Raw genomic sequence first — 22170 nt, forward strand, 5'->3', positions numbered from 1 at the left:
GAAGGGCAGAATACTGAAGGAGTGTGCAAGTCAGCTGGGCGGTGTAATGACGGAAATGTTTCAGCTCTTCCTAGATGCCAGTTTTGTTCCCAGGGCGTGGAAGGAGACCACCATCATCCCTGTTCCCAAAAAGCCCCGGGCTAAAGCTCTGAACGACTTCAGACCAGTGGCACTCACCTCTATCCTGTGCAAATGCATGGAGAGAGTTGTTGCAGGAGAGCTCACCACCACCATCGGTGAGAATCTGGATCCACTGCAGTTTGCCTACAAGCCAAAACGAGGTGTGGAGGACGCTACATTACATCTACTGGATACCATCACAAAGCACCTGGACTCCCAGAACTCCTTGGTCAGGGTCTTATTCATGGACTTCTCGTCAGCATTTAATACAGTTAACATCAACACACTCCTGCATCGCCTTCAGCAGCTTCAGGTCAACCCAGCACTGACACTTTGGATCAAGGAGTTTTTAAAGGACAGACCCCAGCATGTAAAGGTCCAGGGTGTAACATCGTCCAACATCATCCTTAACACTGGAGTCCCACAGGGTTGTGTCTTGTCTCCCATCTTGTTCTCAATATACACCAATGAGATCACATGCAACATCAGTGGATTCAAGCTATTTAAATATGCAGATGATCTGGCCTTGGTGGCCAAACTGACAGATCAAAGCACCCTGTCCAAGTACACCCAATATATCACTGAAATGGCCCTGTGGTTCAAAGAAAGCTCACTGCAGTTGAACATCAGCAAAACCAAAGAACTGTGTTGCCATAGGAGGAGGGCATCTAACACCCCACATCCACTTTCCTCACCTTTGACCCTGGAAGGACAAGTGGTTGAACAGGTGGTGAAGTTCAAATACCTTGGCACAGAGATCGACCAACGTCTGTCCTTTAGCCAGCATGCAGATGGGGTTTACAAGAAGGGACAACAACGTATGTATCTCCTGAGGAAACTAGACACCTTCAATGTCAGTAAAGACATTTTGTCAACTGCCTACCAATCTCTGGTGGAATCCATCATCACTTGCAACATTACATCCTGGTACGGCTTCCTCACAAACGCAAGCAAAAGCAGACTTAATAGATTAACTAAGCAAGCAAGCAAGCTAATAGGAATACACCAGAAAGCGCTGGAGGATCTGTATATCCAGGCAGTGGGAAGGAAGACAAACTCCATCCTCTTAGATCCCTCCCACCCACTCCATCCTTGTTTTGATCTACTTCCTTCTGGCAGAAGATTCAGAATGCCTTTGGCCAGGAAAGCTATCTACAAAAAATCATTCATCCCCATAGCTATACACACACAGAACACTCATTCCTCAAAGAACTCACACAAATAACACACACACACACACACACACACACACACACACACACACACACACACACACACACACACACACACACACACACACACACACACACACACACCTCCAAGCCTTCAGTCAAAAGACAATTTTCTAGTATGGCAACATACTAGACAATAAAGCTTTTTGAATCTTGAATCTTGAAGTCGTATTTTTGCATAAATAATTGTACGTTTAAATTGACTGCAGTGGAAACACGTTGAGGCCAACAGTCAATGTTGTGATCTTATATCATGTTGAAATCTCCCCCTATTACTATACCTGAATTTGGAAAGCTATTAAGGTATTTCGTATATGCTTCTCTAATGTTTCATATTTCTCATGGTTAGAATTAGAGCCATATAGGTAAATAATTACCAAAGTAACGTTTTCAACGGTTAACACTATGTATCACTGACAGATAATAGAATAGTCCCTGGAAAATTATATTTTAGAGTCGCAACACCAGCAGAATGTTCAGACCCATGAGCCTGCCACAGATCATTTCTCCACTGGGATCTCCATAATATACCATAATCCGGAACTGAGTTTGACTTTTGAATCAAACAGAAATCAGATTTGTGCTGCTTGACAAACAAAAATAACTCTTTGCGCTTAAAAATATCCCTTATCCCCCTGGCATTGAGAGTAATGATAGAAAAAGACGTATTAACAACAACAGATAGTCTTGGCCGCCTGCCGAGAAACTCACCTGAATCGAATATATGTGGTTGCAATTTCCCATGCAGCAGTGTCTTTGTCATTGTGACAAAGGCTCATCAGTAACATTATTATTAACATTAACTATACAATGGGTTTTTGTTAGGCCTAATTTCTCTGATATAAAGGAAATTACAAAAATAAGCCAACGGCAAGAATTCAATGATGTGCCCAGGACGCGAACTCGGGTCGCCCGGTCTACAGGGCAGAGGCTAGACCACTGTGATTAGAAAATATCCACGACAACAATAGATAGCAATTCATTTAATTATTTTATTTGCGTATTTAAATCTTAGACCCTAAGTGAAAAAATAGCCTGTTTGTACTTCATATATGTACATTTATGACAAACTCGTGAGGAAATCTGCCCCGTTAGGACATCACAGGTGGGCGTGTCCACCTAGATGTGTGACGGATAGATGAGCAACGTTTGCTACAGTCCACTGGGTAGGCTGGTAGACTGATCTATCCAGCACACAACTAGGTGGACACGCCCACCTGTGATGTCATAAGGGGCAGATTTCCAAAATGGCTTGTACCGGCTAATCAAACCACACCTGGTGGCATGCCATGGGACCTTTAAGAAGTACGAGTGTCAGAATGGGCAGACGTCTTCAATGAAAACAGCTGAAAATGAAGACGGTATGAAACTAAAACTGTGATTCTGAAGAAAGTTTAAATGATTCCGTAGATTTTTTAAATGGTTTGAACGAAGATAAACGGTTGAAAATTGATTTAGTTAAGTCTTCCAGTTGAAGTACCAGTCCCATTGACTCCCATGTTAAAAAAAAGATAGTATTTTAAAGTAGAATTTCTTAAAAAGTATTAAATATAATAATCTGAAAAGAACCGTGTGATTCCCAGCTATTCTGAACATTTGAGGAAGAAGATAGGACCCAAAGTTTGTAGAGAATAATAAAGAAAGAAAGATAGAAAGAAATAATAAAACTTAAGAACAATAGTTGAGTGCTGCAGCACACACCTTAATAAAGATTTTGTAGTAAAGTTACATCACATAAATACATAAATTAATTTATTTTTATAGTTTGAGGGGAAAATAGTCAATAAGGTTGTTTTTTTTATCAGCTCCACGCCGTCAGCCATAAACTCCCCTTCACTGTTTTTGTTTCTTCCTAAAACTAATTTGTTTCCCTCTGCTTTTTATTTCCCCATTTACAAAGACTCACATGCTTATCATCGTACAATCCCTGTGTTGTAGGCCTATTTTATTATCTTAATAAGTGGTATCAGTCATTTGCTCATTCACTTTAATCATTTTCTCCAAAGGCTTTTTTTTTTTTTTTTATATAAAAACCAGTACATTGTTGGTCATTCACCTTCGTGGGAACTAGATTGATGGACTAATAAAACTATTATAACTATTATAAGACTACTACCACCACCGGTATTTGTTCTCTTCCCTGTAGAGTTTACGCCCCTCCCACTGCCCCCAATGGGATTAATTAACCCAAAAATATGCCCAGAGAATTACAAATTACTCATATTTTCTGATCATTAGTATCATTGGTATAAGGGACTAATGGGGACTACAAGAAGCACAGCTTAGCACTGAAACATTTGGGTGAAGATTCTACTGAATTGGACGAGATTTCGGAGCGAGACTTCCTTGAGCGAGTATAGTAGCGTGTACTCGTTCAACGGCACACCTGTGAGAGTGAGAAGATAAACAGTCAGCTAAACTCAAATCATGTGCGGCTGACTCCTTTAATACTTCAAACAAATGCAATGATTTACATGACTCGTATGAATACAAGTACAAACTGTGAGACAATTGAAACAATCAGGTATAACGCTTAATTACACTAGCCTAATTAATAAATCATATCCATATAATGCAAGATGTTGGTTGATATAGACTGCATTATACAAGGTTCCTGATATACTTATTTCTCATACAAACTGTGTGCTATGTATGTGCTAATATAAACTGGTATTTATCAATAAGTACTTATCAGTAGAAAATAATTAAACTTATAGGTTCCAAGTCCCAAAACCTCAACTTCACACTAATGACAAGTCAGGTCACTCAGCATTTATAAATGACTGGACAATTCACGTCCTTAGAAAGCATTAAGACTTTTGTGGGAGAACATAATGAGATTTATGTGAGCATTGGTAGTGCTGCAATGGTACTTGAGGCATTTCCAGCATTTAAATGTAATGAGTACAATCTTAGCCAGGCATAGACTTCACCTTAACTGAAATCATGGAAATGCATTGATTTCCAAACTTTAAAAATAAATCTAAGTTGTTGGTTTTGCATACATTACCTCAAACCATTAACACATCTTACTAATTTATTTTCTAACTTATTGCTAAGGATTACGAGTACTAATGTCAGAGCAATGCTCCATACACTATTTGCCACTTCATTAATGCTTTAAAGTTGCAGTTATAACGTGCTCTTACTGCTCTCAACATGAGATCAGCCAAGGATTTCAACCGTACGCAATATATGAGGGCTTCTTTGCAAGCCCCATCCGGACAACGTTGTCCAGCCTAGTGAATGCGGAAACATGTTCCTGTGTCTGAGCACTTCTGAGCTAAGAATCTCATCCACCTTCTTTTAAATTATACCATCACTCTTGCTAAATACTATGGGCCTACCATGTTGTAGGGCACAACATATTTTACTTTTTCTGGCTCATTATACAACAAATACGTACAATTCCATGCAAGAATTTCCCAAAACACTCCTACAATAATATGGGATAAGCAACAATGGTCCATGGTGAATTGAGCATCTTAAAATCTATTTTACAACCTGCAGCTGATAAAGACAAGGCCGACAAAATTGTATCTATAATTAAGGTAAACACAGATTTTATTGAAAAATAAATTACATGAAATGTATTTGAAGGCAGTTATGAAGATAACCGATCATTACATTAAACAAAAAGGCGCTTCCAACAAATATTAAAACTATTCTCTGGCCATGTTCCAAACAGCTGAAAATTGAGAAAATCAAAATGGACCAGTTTTAGCTGATAAAATTCAAATAAAAAATGAAATTATCTTTAAAATTTATACATTTTATTTAAATATTTGATCTCACATACACGCCCTACTTGTACTAAGTGCACATAAAACCTACAAGACCGGTTGTGGATGGAATCTTTGAATGGAACACATGAGGCTGTGATGGAGCTGACCCCAGGTGAGTCAGTTTGTCCATCCCTCCTGATTACAGCCGACATCATCAACAGGACATCAGCATCACAACACAAGGGATAAGACAGTGTCGAGCAAGACCTACACTTTGAAGAGAAATCTTGAAAAACAAATGATGAAATTAAACCCAGAGCTCTTGATTTTCCAGCCGTTCGGAGCTCATCCATATCTAGGTTTTCAGGAAAATGCTCAGATGAAGTCAACACAATGTTGAAACAACAAAAGAAATGACAGCAACCTACAGGCTGAAGGCAGATACTCTCAAGAGAGAATGGTGAGAAGCAGCAAAGTCCCGGTGAGGCCAGGGGTCTACAGGAAACCTTGCCACGGCGTGGGATGTTGAGGCTTCGGTGAAAGACGGCGAGACATTGATAAAGGGATGTGTGATGCCATTTTCTTACTGGCTACTACAGTGGGTACATCCCTAGCTCTTAACACCATGCAGAGTCCAAACAATGGCAGGAAGCACACTAAATACCAAGCTCAAATAAAATCATGTCTCCTGCTATAAGCCGCTCGGAAGAGCCCGACTGCTTGGTACAGGCCCCGTTCCGGTCTACCACCACTAAAGACAAAACTAATCATCCATGGGGATGGACTGATACTGGGTACAGTTGCAGAGGGAAGCCGAGCCTAGCCCAAATATATAATTAACCATCATGTGTTGCCATAGTGTTTAAAAGCTAAAAATTGTGAAAAAACATGATTGCCTTTTCCCTGTAATAGTTCTGAGAAAAGTAAAATATATTTCCACACAGCCTTTCAGTTCAGATAGGGCTTGATTGTTTAATCAGACAATAAAATTAAAATTAGATCCAACTTCCGTAAAGAGGCTTAGGGTTGTAGCTACAATTAACTGTAATGAAAGAATTATACCATGATATAATCTAAATATTAGATCAAATAACCATACCGAACAGGGTCAAATCAAAGTAAATGTCCAGCTCTGAATATTGTTTGTGTTAACTGACGGAAGACGATTGCCGAGACTGCTATCATCAGCGTAAAAATATGAACAGTCTCAAGTCTGCATCGGACATTACACAGCTATCCCTGAATTACCGCTGAGTCCTTACGCTGCGGGCTAGCGAGCTGGATGTCAGAAACGGGGCACACACAGTGTACAGTTGCTACGTAGCGCGCGTCTGCAAACGGCGGGTTTTCCAGTGTTAACCTGTGGAGCTGGAGCCGCTGTTAGCATGGCACATCGGAGAAGATCAAGACATTTTTTATACTCCTATTTTGGTTCGAGGCGACCCATTCTCGGCTTTGCTCCGAGGCTGCGATCGGCATGCCAATTTCACCCCACCAACCACCAGGGGCAGCAGAGCGCAGCCAGCAGGGAAGCCCTTTTCAAAGGGTCCTTTTGCTTACAGTATTGGGACACTTCAAACGGGAGGGACTGGCATGCAGCAAAGCATGACGGGGGAAGGCGGATCATACTTTGGTTGTGAACAGTTCAACAGTCCTAGGATGTGTCGCGCATATCTACAAGGTGAGGGTGGTGGTGGACAGGGGAGCGGGGTGATGGGGAGCGGGTCAGAGCCGGCCGGGTCAGTGAGCCTTTAGCTTGCCATGCTGAGACGCCGGCTCCGTCAAGCTGGCTTTCAGAGAGTTCACCACCGTCTGCCTGACGTTGTCCTCCATATAATGTTCGCTAAGTGGCTTCAACACCTGCAGGAGAGGAGGAGGAGGAGAGGGAGGAGGGCAGAGAGGCAGGAGGTGAAAGGGGAAGGGTGAGGAGCAGAGCAAAAGGTGAGGAAAGGATATTTTGGGTGAGAGCCAGTGCTTATAATTGTGGATATGAATTTAAGAAACAAGTAATTGAAAAAGTGTGCTAACGGATTACAAGGACAAAGGAACTGAAAAAAAGAAGTGGAAGTGTGGTTAAGGAACTGAAAGATACAAAAATGAGGGCGGAAAACTAAGAAGTGCTCTGCAATCCAACATGCATTCCAAAACGGAAATATATGTACAAGATGGCATTAAAATTCAAACAACAAACGGACACAAAAACACATAATTAACAACCATAACCCAACCCACCAAATCACATCCATCACAAAATAGGGGTTTAAAAACCGTGAGGCAAGGTGCATGTCCGGGAGGTCCTGAGGAGAGCCTGTTTTGGTCCGTATTCATGGGTTCAGAGGTAAATGCCTGCAGACAGAACGCCCCCCTGGCGCCTCAACACCGCAAGGCGAGCACAAAGCAGCCGAGGCAAAGCAGAGAAGTGTAATGTGGACACGGAGGAAGTCAGCACACCACAGAAAGCTTGGGAAGCAGTCTCTGTGACCGGGAACAAAAAACACCAGAACGAGGCAGCTAGTGTTTTTTGGAGCGGTTGTTGAGTAGCGCTGCGAGAGAGCCCATTGCTCGGCCCGGCGAGAGGGAGCAGAGGAGAGAGGCGGGCTGAGCCAGGCCTCCCTCGATCGGCTGCCTGAGCCTTGAAAACACCTGCGATTGGACGAAGAGCAGGAGGGAGGGAGGGAGGGAGGGGGAGCAGAGTTAAACCGTCTGTGAGAGACATGCCCAGCAGGGATAAACTGCATTGCAACTTGTTATCCATGAGACGCAAAAGGACGGATTCAGCCGGATTTACTCTTCTACATGCAGCATGTCGGCCGAGATTGCAGAGCTGCCAGGATTCACACTTCCACGTCACGTGAACGTGTGCACGGGCTTTGCTGAACCGGGCAAACCAGGTACCGGAGTCCCTTCATACCACTCTACTGATGATAGTTCTGATGTACCCATTATGGAAAGCAGTTAATATTGTATTATTACAATATTATTATACTTTTTGAAAACAAAAAGACGTTGGTTCTGTGCTTGACTAATCAGTCATCATTTGACATCTACGTCCCCAGAGACGCCATGTTGCTATCCGCTCGTCGACAGCCCGTCTTTTGCGTACGTGTTGGTCTCCGCCTGGTAAAAGGGGCGTCTACAGGTCTCTGCATAGCGCCGTTGTACTTGACATACGGTCTGACGTGGAAGTGTAATTTAGGTTTAAGGAGGCTTCAAACAGCGAAAAGAACTGCAGGGATGGGGGATGAGGTAGTGGGGGTACACCTTACTCTTGAGTTGGAACGGAGGCTAGAGAGAGAAAGACATGCAGGCTGGGGGAAGCAGGAGAAAGGAGGGTTGCGCTAGATAGGAACATTTATCATGGTGTATCAACCTCCAATTACATCAGCAGATAAAGTGGAAGCCCGGTGGAAAACCGCTGAGTGAACGGCAGGAATAGCCAGAAGCAAAGAGTGGGAAGGAAAACATCATAATACAGAGGAGTGGAAACGACCGATCAAACGATCAAAAAATAGGAAAAAAAGCATGGCAACCACCCCCAAGCCTGTCGACCATTTTCAGCGAGCCAGAAAGCTAAACACGTACACGTCACTGACACAGACGTACGTTAAAGCACAAACAAACACAGGGCACACACACAAAATCCTCCCAGTGGACACATCCTCACGGACACCCAGCCGTGACCGGGGGGGGGAGCCCTCTGATTCGCCCCCTCGCAGCGGACCCACCTGTTCCCAGAGGTTCTCCGCCACCAGGTCGATGAGCGCGCCAATCTCGCGGAACTCCCCGGAGTACTTGACGTAGGCCCAGGCGCAGAGGGACAGTAGCGCCACGCCCATCAGCAGGTTGGCCAGCGCCGCCAGCGTGCCGAGTCCCACGAAGCCCGTGACGCCCGACACCACGTAGGCGGCGAACATGACGGCGAACAGGGTGGCCGGCGTGCGCGCGGCGTAGAAGATGTTCTTGCCGTCGTTGTGCTTGGTGAAGTTGGCGTAGACCTCATCCAGTTCCCCCTCCAGCTGGCTCTGGTAGCGCTGGCAGAACTCGTCGCCGCCCATCTTCTTGACCGAGCGGAAGTGGCGCACCGAGCACTCGCGGAACTCCTCGTGGCAGCGCTCCAGGTCGGCCGGCGCGATGTAGGGCTTGTCCCCGCCGCACACCTGAGAGCACCAGAGAGAGGGAGCTGAGCAGGGTTCAACACTGGTGGAGAGGGAGATATGTTGAAGGACTTTGGCACTAAATTATGTCCTCATCCTTTACAGTTATGGTATATAAAACCTAAATAGCAGGAAACATCAGGAAGTTCCACCAGAGATCATTATAGCCTTCCCTCGTGGTAGTATTTGAGCGGTCCCGATATGGTCCTTCCGACTTCCGAATAACGGCTAATAACGTGGCGCTGCGAGACGGCCTCAGGGGAAATGTGTTGGGAGGGACTGAGGGAGTCGGGGCTTCCTTACCGCCTCCATGCTCTTCCCGTACAGGTCCTTGGCTCCGGCCACCGCAGTCAGATTGTTGGCTTCTGCCGTTGCCTGGGAGACAAGGAAATAAGCAAGAAGGACATTGGTTGAAGATTATATGCAAATCCAAACCTGAAAAGGTTTGATTAATTCATGGGCTATACGGGGATCTTAACAGACCTGTAGCATGGATTTAGGATGAGGCAGCTCCTCTCCTTGGTAGATCTTGATGTAGCTCTGAAAGTAAAATCAGGTATTAACAAAAGAAGAAATATGATTTTCAAAATCATTCTTTTTTTTCTGTTTAAATATAACGACTATAACCAAATATCTCCCCAGACTCCCAACACTAAGAGTGATTAGGAGGGTAATCTTTGCGTTAGCAAAGATTACCTAGGTATAACCTAGGTATAACACGTTGCAGACGACCAACCAAACGGAGCACGATGTGACCTGTGCTAGCACACCTTGAAATACTCCACCAGGTCCCTGCAGGTGACCTTGTTCCCGCCGATCTCCTTCTCCACCAGTCGGTCGGGGGCCAGGAGGAGAGGCACCAGCTCCGCCAGGTGAGTCTTAAAGTCGTCATCGATGTCTGAGAGGGAGACAACATTACAGTCGTATCCCTTTCCTCACCCTGAGCTCTATCGGCCAAACAAAGAGTAGAATGAAAGCAAAGATTGTTTTCTCTTCCTAACTTTGGGGCATCAAAGATTGCGACATGTGTAGACTCTTTTTGGGGTGATTGAATTTGCCCTCTTTGATGGTCAATCAGTGGTGGTGTAGACGATATTAGCTCCTTTGACTGATATTTGCGAAATATCTCTCCAAAAGTGATGCATGTTGGAGGTGTGTGTGTGTGTCTGTGCGTCTCTCACCCCTGAGTCTACCGTCAAAGTATGGGTTGGTGGCCACCTTGAGGCCAGGGTGGGGCTGGAGGAAGCAGCCGATGTTGGAGAAACAAGAGTGGATGTGCTTCCTCACGTTCTGCAGCTCTTCGTGCTGGTTCTGCTTCACCTGGGGGGGCAAGCATCAGACTTTAGCTCTGGCTCATGTCTACAGGAGGAACCAGACGGGTTCAGGAGGTTGCATGTTCAGAGATCTCCAGAAGAATCCATCTCCTTCTACACCACCAGGCACAGCAGTTTCTCCATGAAGGCTACAGGGAGCAGGGTTTACCTGCAGCCGTTTCTTCAGGAAGGCATTGCCTCCCTCTAGGCCATAGCCGTGTTCATAGGGATAGCACCAGTCCCGGATCAGGAACATCAGGGACTGCAGCGGAGACACAGAAGGACAGAGGCACGGGCCAAACGCATTATGTTTTAAAAAGAAGATCTGATGACCTCATTCACTGTCTTAGAGGAAGAAATAGACTAATCTAATAAGAACCGACAAAACCTGGAAAGGCTTCAGGTAGATTTCCTCCATGGCCAGGCGCCCGTACTCTGTAAACAGCTGCAGACATGAAGATACACAGCGTTAGCATATGCAGAGACAACAACATCATGGAGAGCTAGGGTTGGGTGCTACATGGTCGAGTGGTTCTGACCTGCAGGTGCTGTAGGTCATCTTCTTGGACGTTCTGGGTGAGATTATACACCTGGAGAAGCAAGCATATTCAACATATGTTAACAACCTGAAACAGGAACATTGACCTCTGCTCCATTTTGTTAGTTTATCAGTATTATACGGTAATTAGTATAATTAAAATGTGCTGACATTTTTCAAAAGTAAAAACACACTGAAATAATTTTGCCAAGTTTTATATTGAAAACCACAAAAAAGTAGCACTATGCATTATCATTAAATAGTATAGGTTTCTGTCAGAAAATCACATACTCAAAGTAAATGGAGTATCTCCACAACAGCAAGGGCTATACTATTTAGTCTTGCTTCCAAAATAAAGATAGGTTAGGGAGAATATAGATTGTTGTGCTAGTGAAATAATGCATGTGGATAATAATGGTTTGAGTAAATAAAGCTAGAATCAAGTGTAAATATGTGTAAATATTGAATGACGGCCTGAAATAATTATCATGTTTTATGGTACTATTGGGCCATAGCACAACATCTGATTAGTACATTGGTCAATATTTGACGTCAATAAATTGAAGTAGGGTATCGGTAGAGGTTTTAGTAGAGGTAGATTGAGGCGAAATCTTCAAATAAATTCAATGCGAATTGACAACATAAACAGGTAGATATTTTGAGAACCCATTGTACAATTTTGACAATTGCCCCCTCTATAGAATGGTCAGGGTGAATATAGTTGATCAAACAAGTGCAATTGCACCATACAGCCATCAGATGGCGATAAATATTGTGTGTTCTGTTCAAAGGCAATTTACCCATTTCCTCTGAATCCCTCTTAGTTATTATACATGATTGTAAAAAACATGCTCAAAATTGGGCAGACACTGGATTATCCGTTTGGGTGGTTTTAAAGCGATCAAAAACAGAAACAAATTTTTGGTTGTTTGTTTTTCATTGTTTTTTGTTCTAGTTCTGCAAGGTTTAGTCACAGAGCGATATGGTTGGAATAAGGAGAGTCAGCTTTTGATATAATTTGTGTAGATAAAATCACGTGAGAAAGTTAACCCTTGCTGTGCAGTTAGGAAATACACAACTCATTTGTTACATGTTGATTTATTTTGGGGTTGGAATTGTCTTTTTGTGTAGCACTGTCTTTGATAGATTTAAGTCAAATCTTTCTAGGGACGTTTCGCATGACTTTCTGATGTGTTTAAATGCCTAAAAACTGCTTTGAGATTGCAGGGGCTTTGCCTGGACACTTCAGGATGAATAAAACATTATATATGGCATTATGTGTTGTTGATGTAGCTGCACATTACAGGTAAGACGGCCTTTCCAAATGCTGAAAAATCTGTGGAGCGCCGACACCGCCTTCGGCCATGTTTTTATCGAATGCAAAGCAGACTCACGTTGCATGCTTCGCCTGCCCAGTATAAAATATGCATACATGGCATGCCAATAGTGGACGTGCAATATCTTCCCACCCTGGTACATTTACTGAATGATTATTGTTGTACCTGTACAGAACTGGTCATGGTGCTCAGGGCAAACACAGTTGCGCAGTCTTTGATGGTGGATTGGCTGTCAAACGCCCCCTGTGTGTCTACGAGCAGTACTGCAACCTGGTAAAGGAGAACAGCAAACACGGACAAAAGACAGGTAAACATTAATCCGCCAGACCCGCAAAACGCAACGCACCTTTGACACACGCAGTGTGTGCACCCATGTGACCGGGGTGTTTGTACACCAGTGCATGTGTGCGAGAGAATAGAGTTCATGTCCAAATTCCAATCGTGGACGTAGCATATTGATGTGTAAGGAGGAGTCCCCCAGCTCGTAGCATATTGATGTGTAAGGAGGAGTCCCCCAGCTCGTAGCATAGCGATGTGTAAGGAGGAGTTCCCCAGCTCTTAGCATAGCGATGTGTAAGGAGGAGTCCCCCAGCTCGTAGCATATCGATGTGTATGGAGGAGTCCCCCAGCTCGTAGCATATCGATGTGTAAGGAGGAGTCTCCCAGCTCACCTTACTGCCGTCTGACCGCTCAACCACGAACACCTCGCTCCAGGCCTGGATGCCTGTAGTCTCTCTCTCACAGCCTCCCCTCCAGGAGAAGCCTGACAGAGGCTCATCCTCACCCCCCATCCAAGACTCGCCCTGCAGGAGGGAGACAAGGCAGAACAAGGGTGAGGAGATGGGCAGGTGATTCAAGGATGAATAGGGGGAGGCTGGAGCCACGCATTGGTCAAATAAAACACGGGTGAGAGCGAGTTACAAGTATGGACATGACTTCTGAATACCATTCACAAACCTACAGCTACGAACCTAGAAAAACCAACTCCTACTTGTCGTAGGCTTTCGTATGTGTACGCAGCAGAACATACATAGTGGTTGCTCATGCGAGTCAGTAACCGCAATATTAACCTGTTTGAATAACACTCCAAGCCATTGGATAGATTTGCAAGTCAAAGTATGCGTTACAAAAGACTTCCAGCGACGGAAACCAAACTGCCACCCTAGCTCTACAGATAAGCTTCCGAGATCGGCTTCTGGGAAGTCCTTTCAAATATATTATTCATAACAAAGTATGAAGTTAGCATGCATTTTACTGACATACGATAACTAGAAAGTCACTGCTGAAGAGCAAATACACGTGGAAAAATGATGCTGAAGAATGCTCCTTCAGTTTAGAGGTGGTCAAGTTCCAACTGCGCATAAACATGCTTGGCAACAGCTGGGGGACACGGGTCTTCCATGAACTGTTTTCCTGGCTGTGCACATGTGATGTAAGGTGAGCTCTCCCGCTTTCGTGTCCAGCTGCTGCTTGGAGCTCCGGGGGCCTGGGTGTCCAACGCGCCGAGTGTTGGAGAACATGGCACACAGCTGCTGACCCTGATTGTGTGTCGCGTTGTCTTTCCAATATATATATATTTTTTTTCTTACAAACTTTTTTGTTTGTGGTAGACCCCTCACATTTGCTCAGACCAATGAATGCAAATAGAATACTGAGGTATGCTAAATAGTGTTCACACAATGGTTATTCGTACTGGCAAGTCAGAGCAGACAGACCACATTTCTCAACGCCTCAGAGCGCAATAATATATTACAGTATTGCACAAGTATATACCAGACGTGCAAACTCCTCAGAGTAAAAACCTTTTTTACTCTGGACGAGAATCAATGAGAGAATCAATGATTTCACACGAGTATGGAGATTATTTACCGCTCGTAATGCTTTGTCAGGTTGACTTTTTTTTTATTAGTGGAAGTAATAATGAAACCGCCCTACACAGAGCTTTATAGTGTATTCTCCAATAGTCTCAAATACTTTCCGTTCCGTCTCAGTCATTAAATAAAAACAATGGCAGACACCGCTGGCCCTATAACCCAAAATGATACGTTAAACCACACGAATGAGAAAAAAAAAATATATTAACAGATCACAATACATATCGAATTGACCGCAATCTCGTAATATCGTATTGTGATGCCCTTGCAAATTCATCAGAGTGCAACCTGTACATTTAGTTACCTGGTTGTGCATGTAGCGCAGCATGAAGTCCAACAGGAAGGACTTGCCCTTGCGGAAGGCCCCAGCCACCGACACCACCACCACGTTGAGGTCCTTCACGTGGTCCTGCAGCAGGATGTTCTCCAGAGCCGCCTCGTCCAGCTCAAAGCTGTGCTCCTCTTCATTGGCCAGGACGATCTGGATGGGCCTGGCCGCTTCCTTCGCTGCAACCTTCTGGAGAAGATGAGAGGTTTACTGTCCTATGTTCTCGATGTGAAATTATTTTGTAGACCGCAGCGAACATGGTTGCACTTTACCTTCTCCTCTTCCTGAAAACCTTCATCAGGGGAGGGGGTTGTGGCTCCATCTGTACCCGATTTCGAGGTCAGTTTTTGGGACTGCAGCGTCAATCCACCCTCCTCCACCTCCAGGTCTTCAGGTAGGGCCATGGGTGGCCTGGGTTTATGATGGGAAGTCGGGACAACCCCTACCTCAGTAACACCTTAATAGACATGGAAAATGAAAGAAATGTGTAAAAAGCCATATTAAACTGTGTACAGGAGATATGTAGGTCATATTTTGGTTTGATAAGTCTTCCAGGGAGCTCTGTGCAAAGCTACATTTGGATGCTCGTCATGCTCAAAAATAGAACTGCACTGAAAAGCACAAAGGGCGAGATAAAAAGAAACAGCAGCCTGGCGTGTCCGGTCCCGGAGGCCCCTTTAGGTCACGCCTCGTCTCCAACGCCTTCTATGTCCTTCTAGGAAAGTGGAGCGCTCCTCTTTTTCAAACACTTTAAAATGTGCATTACTTATAATGCCAACAAACAAATATAAAAAAATTGTGGTCCTAATAATGCCCAGTCAATGAGAAAGCAGTATTATTTTGACCAGGAGATTTCAAGTAAATAGAAAGCATAGGGACGATTTGGTCTAAAATAAAACCTTGATTCTTTCAAACTAATGGACAATTTAAAGGGATGTCCCGATCTGATCCACGGAATCTGTCCGATATTGGCCCATTACGCTGGATTGGACACAAACGATATGCCATATGAACAGTACAAGCCATATAATTTTGTGAGCTTTTCTCGATTACCAAGATGTGAAAGAATAACGTCGATAACACTTCCTGGTTACTACCAGTGATGACACACACCCAAGCACAAGCGCACACACTTGATTCAACCATCAGCTGTAACAGCTCAGCTATTCTATACATTATCTCAAATGTATTCAAACTTTAACCATTTAGTCATTTGTTTAACTCTTGTTTCCAATCATTTTTGCATGTTTACTTTTGAACTCTGTTCAAATCTTTTCATTAGATTTAAGCCATTCAACTTTTCTTTAGTAAGATGTTTTATTGTTTTTTGGCTTATTGGCAATCATGAGCAAAGGGCTTTATATTATATTATTATTATTTGTTCAACAGTAAAACAAAGTATCGACTGATTGGAATCGGCAGCTAACAAAAGATGGGGCATCGGTATCAGAAGTGAAAAAGTGGTATCGGGACATCCCTAACAATGTGATTGAAACCTTGATTCTTTTCAGTTTTTCTCTAAACAAACTAGAAAGACCAAAATGTATGGTCAATCGTTTTTGCAGGCACTTTGTGGCTTGAGCAGGCATCTGCATACCTTGGTGCTGCACACACCTCATGGTTATCTATTCCATTTGATCACCGTTAGTGAAAATGACCTATCAAAACAGGGGACCTTCACTAAGCGAAAACAGGAGTAAAATCCTGTTTTGGCCAGTCTCCCCAAAACACATTTACTTTCAACTCTGCTAATGCAAGTAAGAGTCTTCTCGTAACGATGAAGTGCCTGTTAATATACTCAACAAGCGACATTGGAGGCGGGGTGTGTCTAGCGCTATGTCTGGGCAGCGGTTGACTCTGGCGTCAGAGAGAGGGATAAGCTTCTCAGGCTCTTATAGTATGAAGCCACAGTGCGTGTGATGTGCGGATACGTCACGCTTTTTCTGGAAAGCAGGTGATTTGGATGATTTCGTCAATGAGAGAGGCTTCCTAGGCAACTATAGTATAATGCTTTGCGTGTTGATGTGTGGAGCTCTGTTTGAGCAGCGATTTATTTTGATGTCCAAGTGATTGTTAAGCTTCTCAGTATAACGGTACGTTTTCCTGCACAGCGCTGGTCATTATGACGCTCATAGACAACCGCGTTACTAAAAAAGTATGACTGAAGTGCATCAGAAAGATAAGCAAAAGGAAAAAAACAACTACCTTTGCATATAGTTAGCTGTCTATTCTTTATCTACCATCCTTATCACAGTATCTCATGTAAACAAATCAGAATGTGTGTGGTTGAAGCCAGATAAATGCCCCATAAAGGCCTTTGATAGCTTTTAACAACCACATTTTCTTTTAAAGAGAAAAATAATTGTTCATATTGCAAGTATGGTTACACAATTGATTATTTTGTTATTATACAGATTTATACAATCGCACAATCACAATGTTCGATATTCGCTGAGAAGTATTCGAATAATATTCGAAAATCGGTCAATCAAGAACCCCCCCATGCACGCACACACGCACCTGAGATACACGCACACACAATGACACAGGGAGAGGCATTTATGATTTGTATGGAATCAATCTGTTTATTTCCTCAAAAACATCAAAATTATTTCAACGTGGGCTTAGGCAAATAGGCCTACATGCGCCGAAACGCTATTTATTTTACTGAACACAGCCTGCATGACGGTGAACTAGACACGGCTTGAGCATATGGAAACTATGGCCATTGCTTCAGACGTTGTGTCTTTTTACAATTTATTCGTTACCAGCATTCGTAGTGTTGATCAGCAGAGAAATAGTACGCCAAAGACGCTGAAGTCGCTTAGCAACCGAGGACGCTGGGGTTGATAAATTACCCGATTACTTGCAGAGTGGTACGACAGAAAAACAATATCCACTTTCCTTGACAGCGGTCATTATATGCTTAGCAATGGTGAATTATCAAAAGATTATTCACCACCGGAAGTTCCGAAGGCCCATGCAAGTGAACGGAGCATTCAACAGCATTGAGAAGAGCCGTGTAATAAATAACGAGTCACATTCATTATTCGATTTTCTACGTGACTCAGACTATTCGACGATTGTTGCCCATCCTTAGTTAATAAAAAAAGAACGGCAATAATTAGATAATTTCTATGATCTATTCGTTTAGGCAAATTGAAAGTTTTTACCATAAATATATGGAATGTTGAAATGGTTTAATAAATTAAATGCAATAATTTCTGATGCTAGAATTTGAACAAAAAGGACCCTAAAAACATCTAATCCTCTGGCTTTACAGAACATGAACCACTCAACAACCTTTAGTCATATTAGAGCTCAGATTATCTAATATAGGGGTTGACTGCAGGAGTATTTATCTTTGAGGTCCACTCATTAAAAAACCCTCCTACATTCTATAAACAGCCTAAATCGTTACAAAACTAGGTCTGTGTATGACAAAGAAACACCTGTCTTGAACGAGTCCCATCAAGCTACTTATGGCATAGGCTACTCCTGCAAATCTTCAGGAATGTCTACTCCAGCACAACACGTGGTACTGCAACGCCAGCTATTTGAACGAGTTTAATAAATCGCTTTATTTCAAAGTGATATCAACATAATACCATCAGTAACATCCGCCCTCCTTTCTTGCACTCTCAAATTTGAGCGAAAACATGGGGTTAATGAGAAATATAAAACACTCCTTGGCTCATCATCTGAGAATTCAGAGAGTCAGCAAGACAAATGAACAGCACCGGTCACAGAAGAGACTTGGAGAAATGGCTCAGCATGGTCCTAATCAATGCTGCTAAGCCATGGAGAAAGAACAACATGTGAGGCTTGCAGTTAGTGAGGCACTGCGTGTACCAACACTTGTTGATAAAGTCACTACGTAACAGTAGAGGGGCTGGTAAGTAACAGCCCTCAGCATCAAGCAATGTCAACACATCCCATGAAGCATTTTTTTTTTCATGGCTCCGTCTGCACATACGGTCTTTATGAGGGGGATTTAAGACTGATGTAATGCATAACCAACCTACCATGCACGTTAAGCCTAGTGCTGTCCCCCTACGACCTATGCAATTATTTTATATGTGCAGGGCTATCCAACTAACAGGCGGTTACACTAACATGCTTACAAATTAGGCCATCACCTCCTCTGTCGACGAGAGAAAAGTGTTTGTATCGAGGTCAGGGGTAGCTCGAACCCCTCAGCATGAGGAAGTGGAGAAGCCAGGCAGCCACTCAAAAGCCACTGCTCTGCTGGGATAGCAGCATTTGTGCATCGCAGCACTGTGCATTTGGGGCCAGACGGGCCATTATTTGTCGACATTAGGGTTTCGGATCTAGGCACATACATCGTCAACAACGATACTTGGACTGGAGACCTCTTACCACTAATGCAATATTTAAAAAAATATTTTGAATCAAAGACCAAATAATCAAGACACAGCATGTAAGTTACAAAACAAGAATCAAAGAAGGACCAAATAATCAAAGGACACAGCCTGTATGTTACACACCAAGATGTATCAAGATGGCTATTTTTAGCACAGAAGATAATCCTGACTAGTTTACCTCTTGATTGAGAAGGTGAAAGGCCATTTCTCCACATGTTGAATATAGGACAAGGTTAAAATTAGAGTTCTCATTTCTTGTCTTTCCAACCCCCGAGATGTTGATGAGCAGACCGACATACATTGCAATTCAAAAATACATATAAGCACATAAACCCAGAAAAGGTGATAACGGGACGTTTAGTTAACATTGAACAGGTTGCATTGTGTGAATTAGCAGGTGTACACCAGGTCATCCACAATTACCCTTCCAGTATTGCACCACTCCACTTCTGGTTAAAGGGGCTTATGTTACTGTGGTAAACACTAGTTGGAGTAGCTAGCTACATCCTTGCTTCGAGGCCAGGGCCAGTCAACCTACTACCAGTATAACATAAACTACACCCAATACTGCACTAGATCGAAATCTGGGTCAGTTCCCCAACCACGGGCTAAAATAAGAGTAGCAGTAATCGATTCCCTCACTTTTCTTTTAAGGTGCCAAAGTCAAAAGGATAAGAATTTCCTTTGTCGACTAAACTAATCCATCCCAAATAATAGTCAACTATAGTCATACATCTTTATATATTGAAAGAATGTCAAACGTCACAAGTATGGTGTTAAATCAGAAACGTTTATGTATTTGGTTTATACTCTTTGATTCCAATTATTATGCATGAAATAATCCAAAACTGTAAAAGAATGGACCAAATCCCAATGAGTATGCCTACAATTTGTCCACAGCATTGCTTGGCTTCTAGGAAGCAAAGCCTATAAGTTATACAATGCTCTTTTTGTGGAGGTGGACCAAGTCTTGTGTGTGCAATTTTCCGTGTTGTTTGCTTTCAATAAATGTCCTTATTGTATGTTTGGTAACCCTTGTTTATGTAAGAGAAGTTTCATCATTTCATTTCAATCCATCATTTTCTTTTCAAAGTAGAGGCTTTTCTAGAAGGAAACCCAGTTTTTCGAAACCATTAAAGATGCTCCAACAACAAGTTAAATGAAAACTTATCCGGCAGCTGTAACTTCACACCAATTGCGCTGATGAAAATAAGTCTCCCTCGGTTCTCGGTAGCGTATTTTCGCTTTACTGCTAAATATAAGGGGCCCTATTTGTTGTATAAGATGAAACGCATTTAGTTGGTTGGTTAGCGTTCACACAAAGTGATGTGGCCATAGGTCAACTAAGGCCTGCATCTAATTTACACAACGCATGACACAACTCAGACAAATAAACAGGCAGAGCTCTGACTCTTTGTACCGAAGACAGAGTGCGGATTATTGTGACTTTTACTTAACAGTATCATAACAGCAGGGGTTGTGAAAAGACTCAAGAGCCTTCCTAATCCTATCTCTAGGACGTTGGTAGTGTATACCTGTGTGTGTGTACTTACTTCATAAAAGCCACCACAACTTTCAATTCTGGTTTTCCTGACACCACTTAAAGCATTAATCAATATGACAGTTCAGCGGCGCTATATGTCGACACATGCTAATGGTTTTCCCCTCCATTGAGCTCTAGGATTACCAGTTTATGTGCATTGTTGTTGTAAACCAGGGCTCCAATAGACACAACTCGTAACGTTACCTGACTGAACCGAGGGACTGTTAGCATCGTTAGCTACCATCTTAACTTGTAATTGAGCTTTCACCTAGTACTACATTGTATACTGTAATCTAATCACAGCAATGTATAATGACACCAAGCTTCAGTTGACCCCGAAACGGTTGTTGAAATAGTGAAACACCCAGGGACTAGTTCAACTGGAACCCGACGACCACATTAGCTTGTAAATTAGCTTCAGGTGGATAAGTATGTCGGACTAATAATAGCGTATTTAAAAATAAACGAGTCATTAGTGAAGCGAGGAGCCGGTGTTTTCTGCACAGTGCGAAAAACACAACCCTGGCCATGGGGAAAGAGGCCAACCGACTCCTAAAGTTTATTAGAAAGTAAGCGTTCCGGCCGCCTTACACTGGATAAAGACACCGCTCGGCTCAGAGTCACGGCCATGTCGAGGCGCGAGTCCTGTCACCTGCTACCCCGACCCTCACGAGACACCCAGAGCCGCACCGCGAGCTACTTATCGGGCCATACGGTGGTCCAACTTAACGTTACGTGACGAGTTACCGCACACAGCAGTTCGTCTCTGGCATTCAACTGCAAACACTCAATCACAAACAATGCAAGTTAACTACTGTCCAACCGGGTCCTGCGTCCGCTTGCCCGAAATTCGTTTCAGTTTTTATGGTGGATTACCTTTGTCAAATGTTCGGGGTTGACAGTTTGATTCAAAGGGGTTCCGATTCCTCAGCCCGCTCACCTCCGCCATCTTGGATCTTGTATGTACTGAATTTGAACGTGGCTGACGTCAGGAGCGTCTTTCTGTAGCCTGCTCGTCGAGCTCCTGCCAACCAGAATCTGGGACAGCTTCAAGTCAAGCAGTTTGCTCTCGCAGAAGTAAAGAGGACTGCTCTCTTTTTTTTGGAAAATAATATTAAAATAGAAGCATCTGAATCATGTACTGTATTAAATAAATATCACTTATTCGCCAAAATGCATAATAAAAATCATAGTTTTTTATGGAGTCATCGTAGTCAGTCTCATAATATGAATGACGCCCATTTATTTATTGCAATTATATACTTGTGAAAATTGTTCGTTAAATATGTGTTTGTTATTTTATGGATACATTATTTTACACATTATCCATGCATAAGGGTTTTCTTTTTCTCAGGTTTTTTCACTGTTTATTACTCACCCAGATCTCACTGTGAGTGATTATAAATATGCCGGAAGTTCTTGTCATCAAATTGTGAGTAAATTAATTCAAAATAAAAAAATCATGCATAAGCACACATAATATTACTAATAATAGTGTTAGGGTTCCTTTTATTCTATTGTGCCCTCTTCCTTGGCCTAAGCGCGCACTCACATGCACATACAGACAAACACAAACACACTTATTGGGGTTCAGCAGGAGCAAACAAAAATGTGTTGTGTT

At 43.0% G+C, this 22170-nt stretch overlaps 1 protein-coding gene across 4 annotated transcripts; it reads right to left on the minus strand.

The window, feature by feature from the left end:
• Window positions 1-3777: 3777 nt before the first annotated feature.
• On the minus strand, window positions 3778-21599 carry LOC132472773 (atlastin-2-like). Of its 4 annotated transcripts, XR_009529176.1 has the most exons (15): window positions 21426-21584; window positions 14894-15078; window positions 14598-14810; window positions 13091-13222; window positions 12585-12689; window positions 11084-11134; window positions 10933-10989; window positions 10714-10806; window positions 10413-10551; window positions 10002-10129; window positions 9715-9771; window positions 9535-9606; window positions 8803-9234; window positions 7310-7720; window positions 3778-6937 (listed from the first exon to the last, which is right to left on the minus strand). XR_009529176.1 is itself a non-coding variant. In XM_060072540.1 (14 exons), exons 1-14 carry the CDS (start codon window positions 21496-21498, stop codon window positions 6818-6820), a joined length of 1857 nt encoding a protein of 618 aa, XP_059928523.1. In that variant the 5' UTR covers window positions 21499-21599; the 3' UTR covers window positions 3778-6817. The 4 variants fall into 4 exon arrangements, 3 of the variants coding, with proteins under 3 accessions (XP_059928523.1, XP_059928521.1, XP_059928522.1); XM_060072540.1 differs by lacking the exon at window positions 7310-7720 and having other exon boundaries at window positions 21426-21599; XM_060072538.1 differs by having other exon boundaries at window positions 3778-7720; window positions 21426-21599.
• Between the last annotated feature and the right edge of the window lie 571 nt (window positions 21600-22170).

This window comes from Gadus macrocephalus, chromosome 15, assembly GCF_031168955.1.
Source record: "Gadus macrocephalus chromosome 15, ASM3116895v1".
NCBI classification, from domain to species: domain Eukaryota; kingdom Metazoa; phylum Chordata; class Actinopteri; order Gadiformes; family Gadidae; genus Gadus; species Gadus macrocephalus.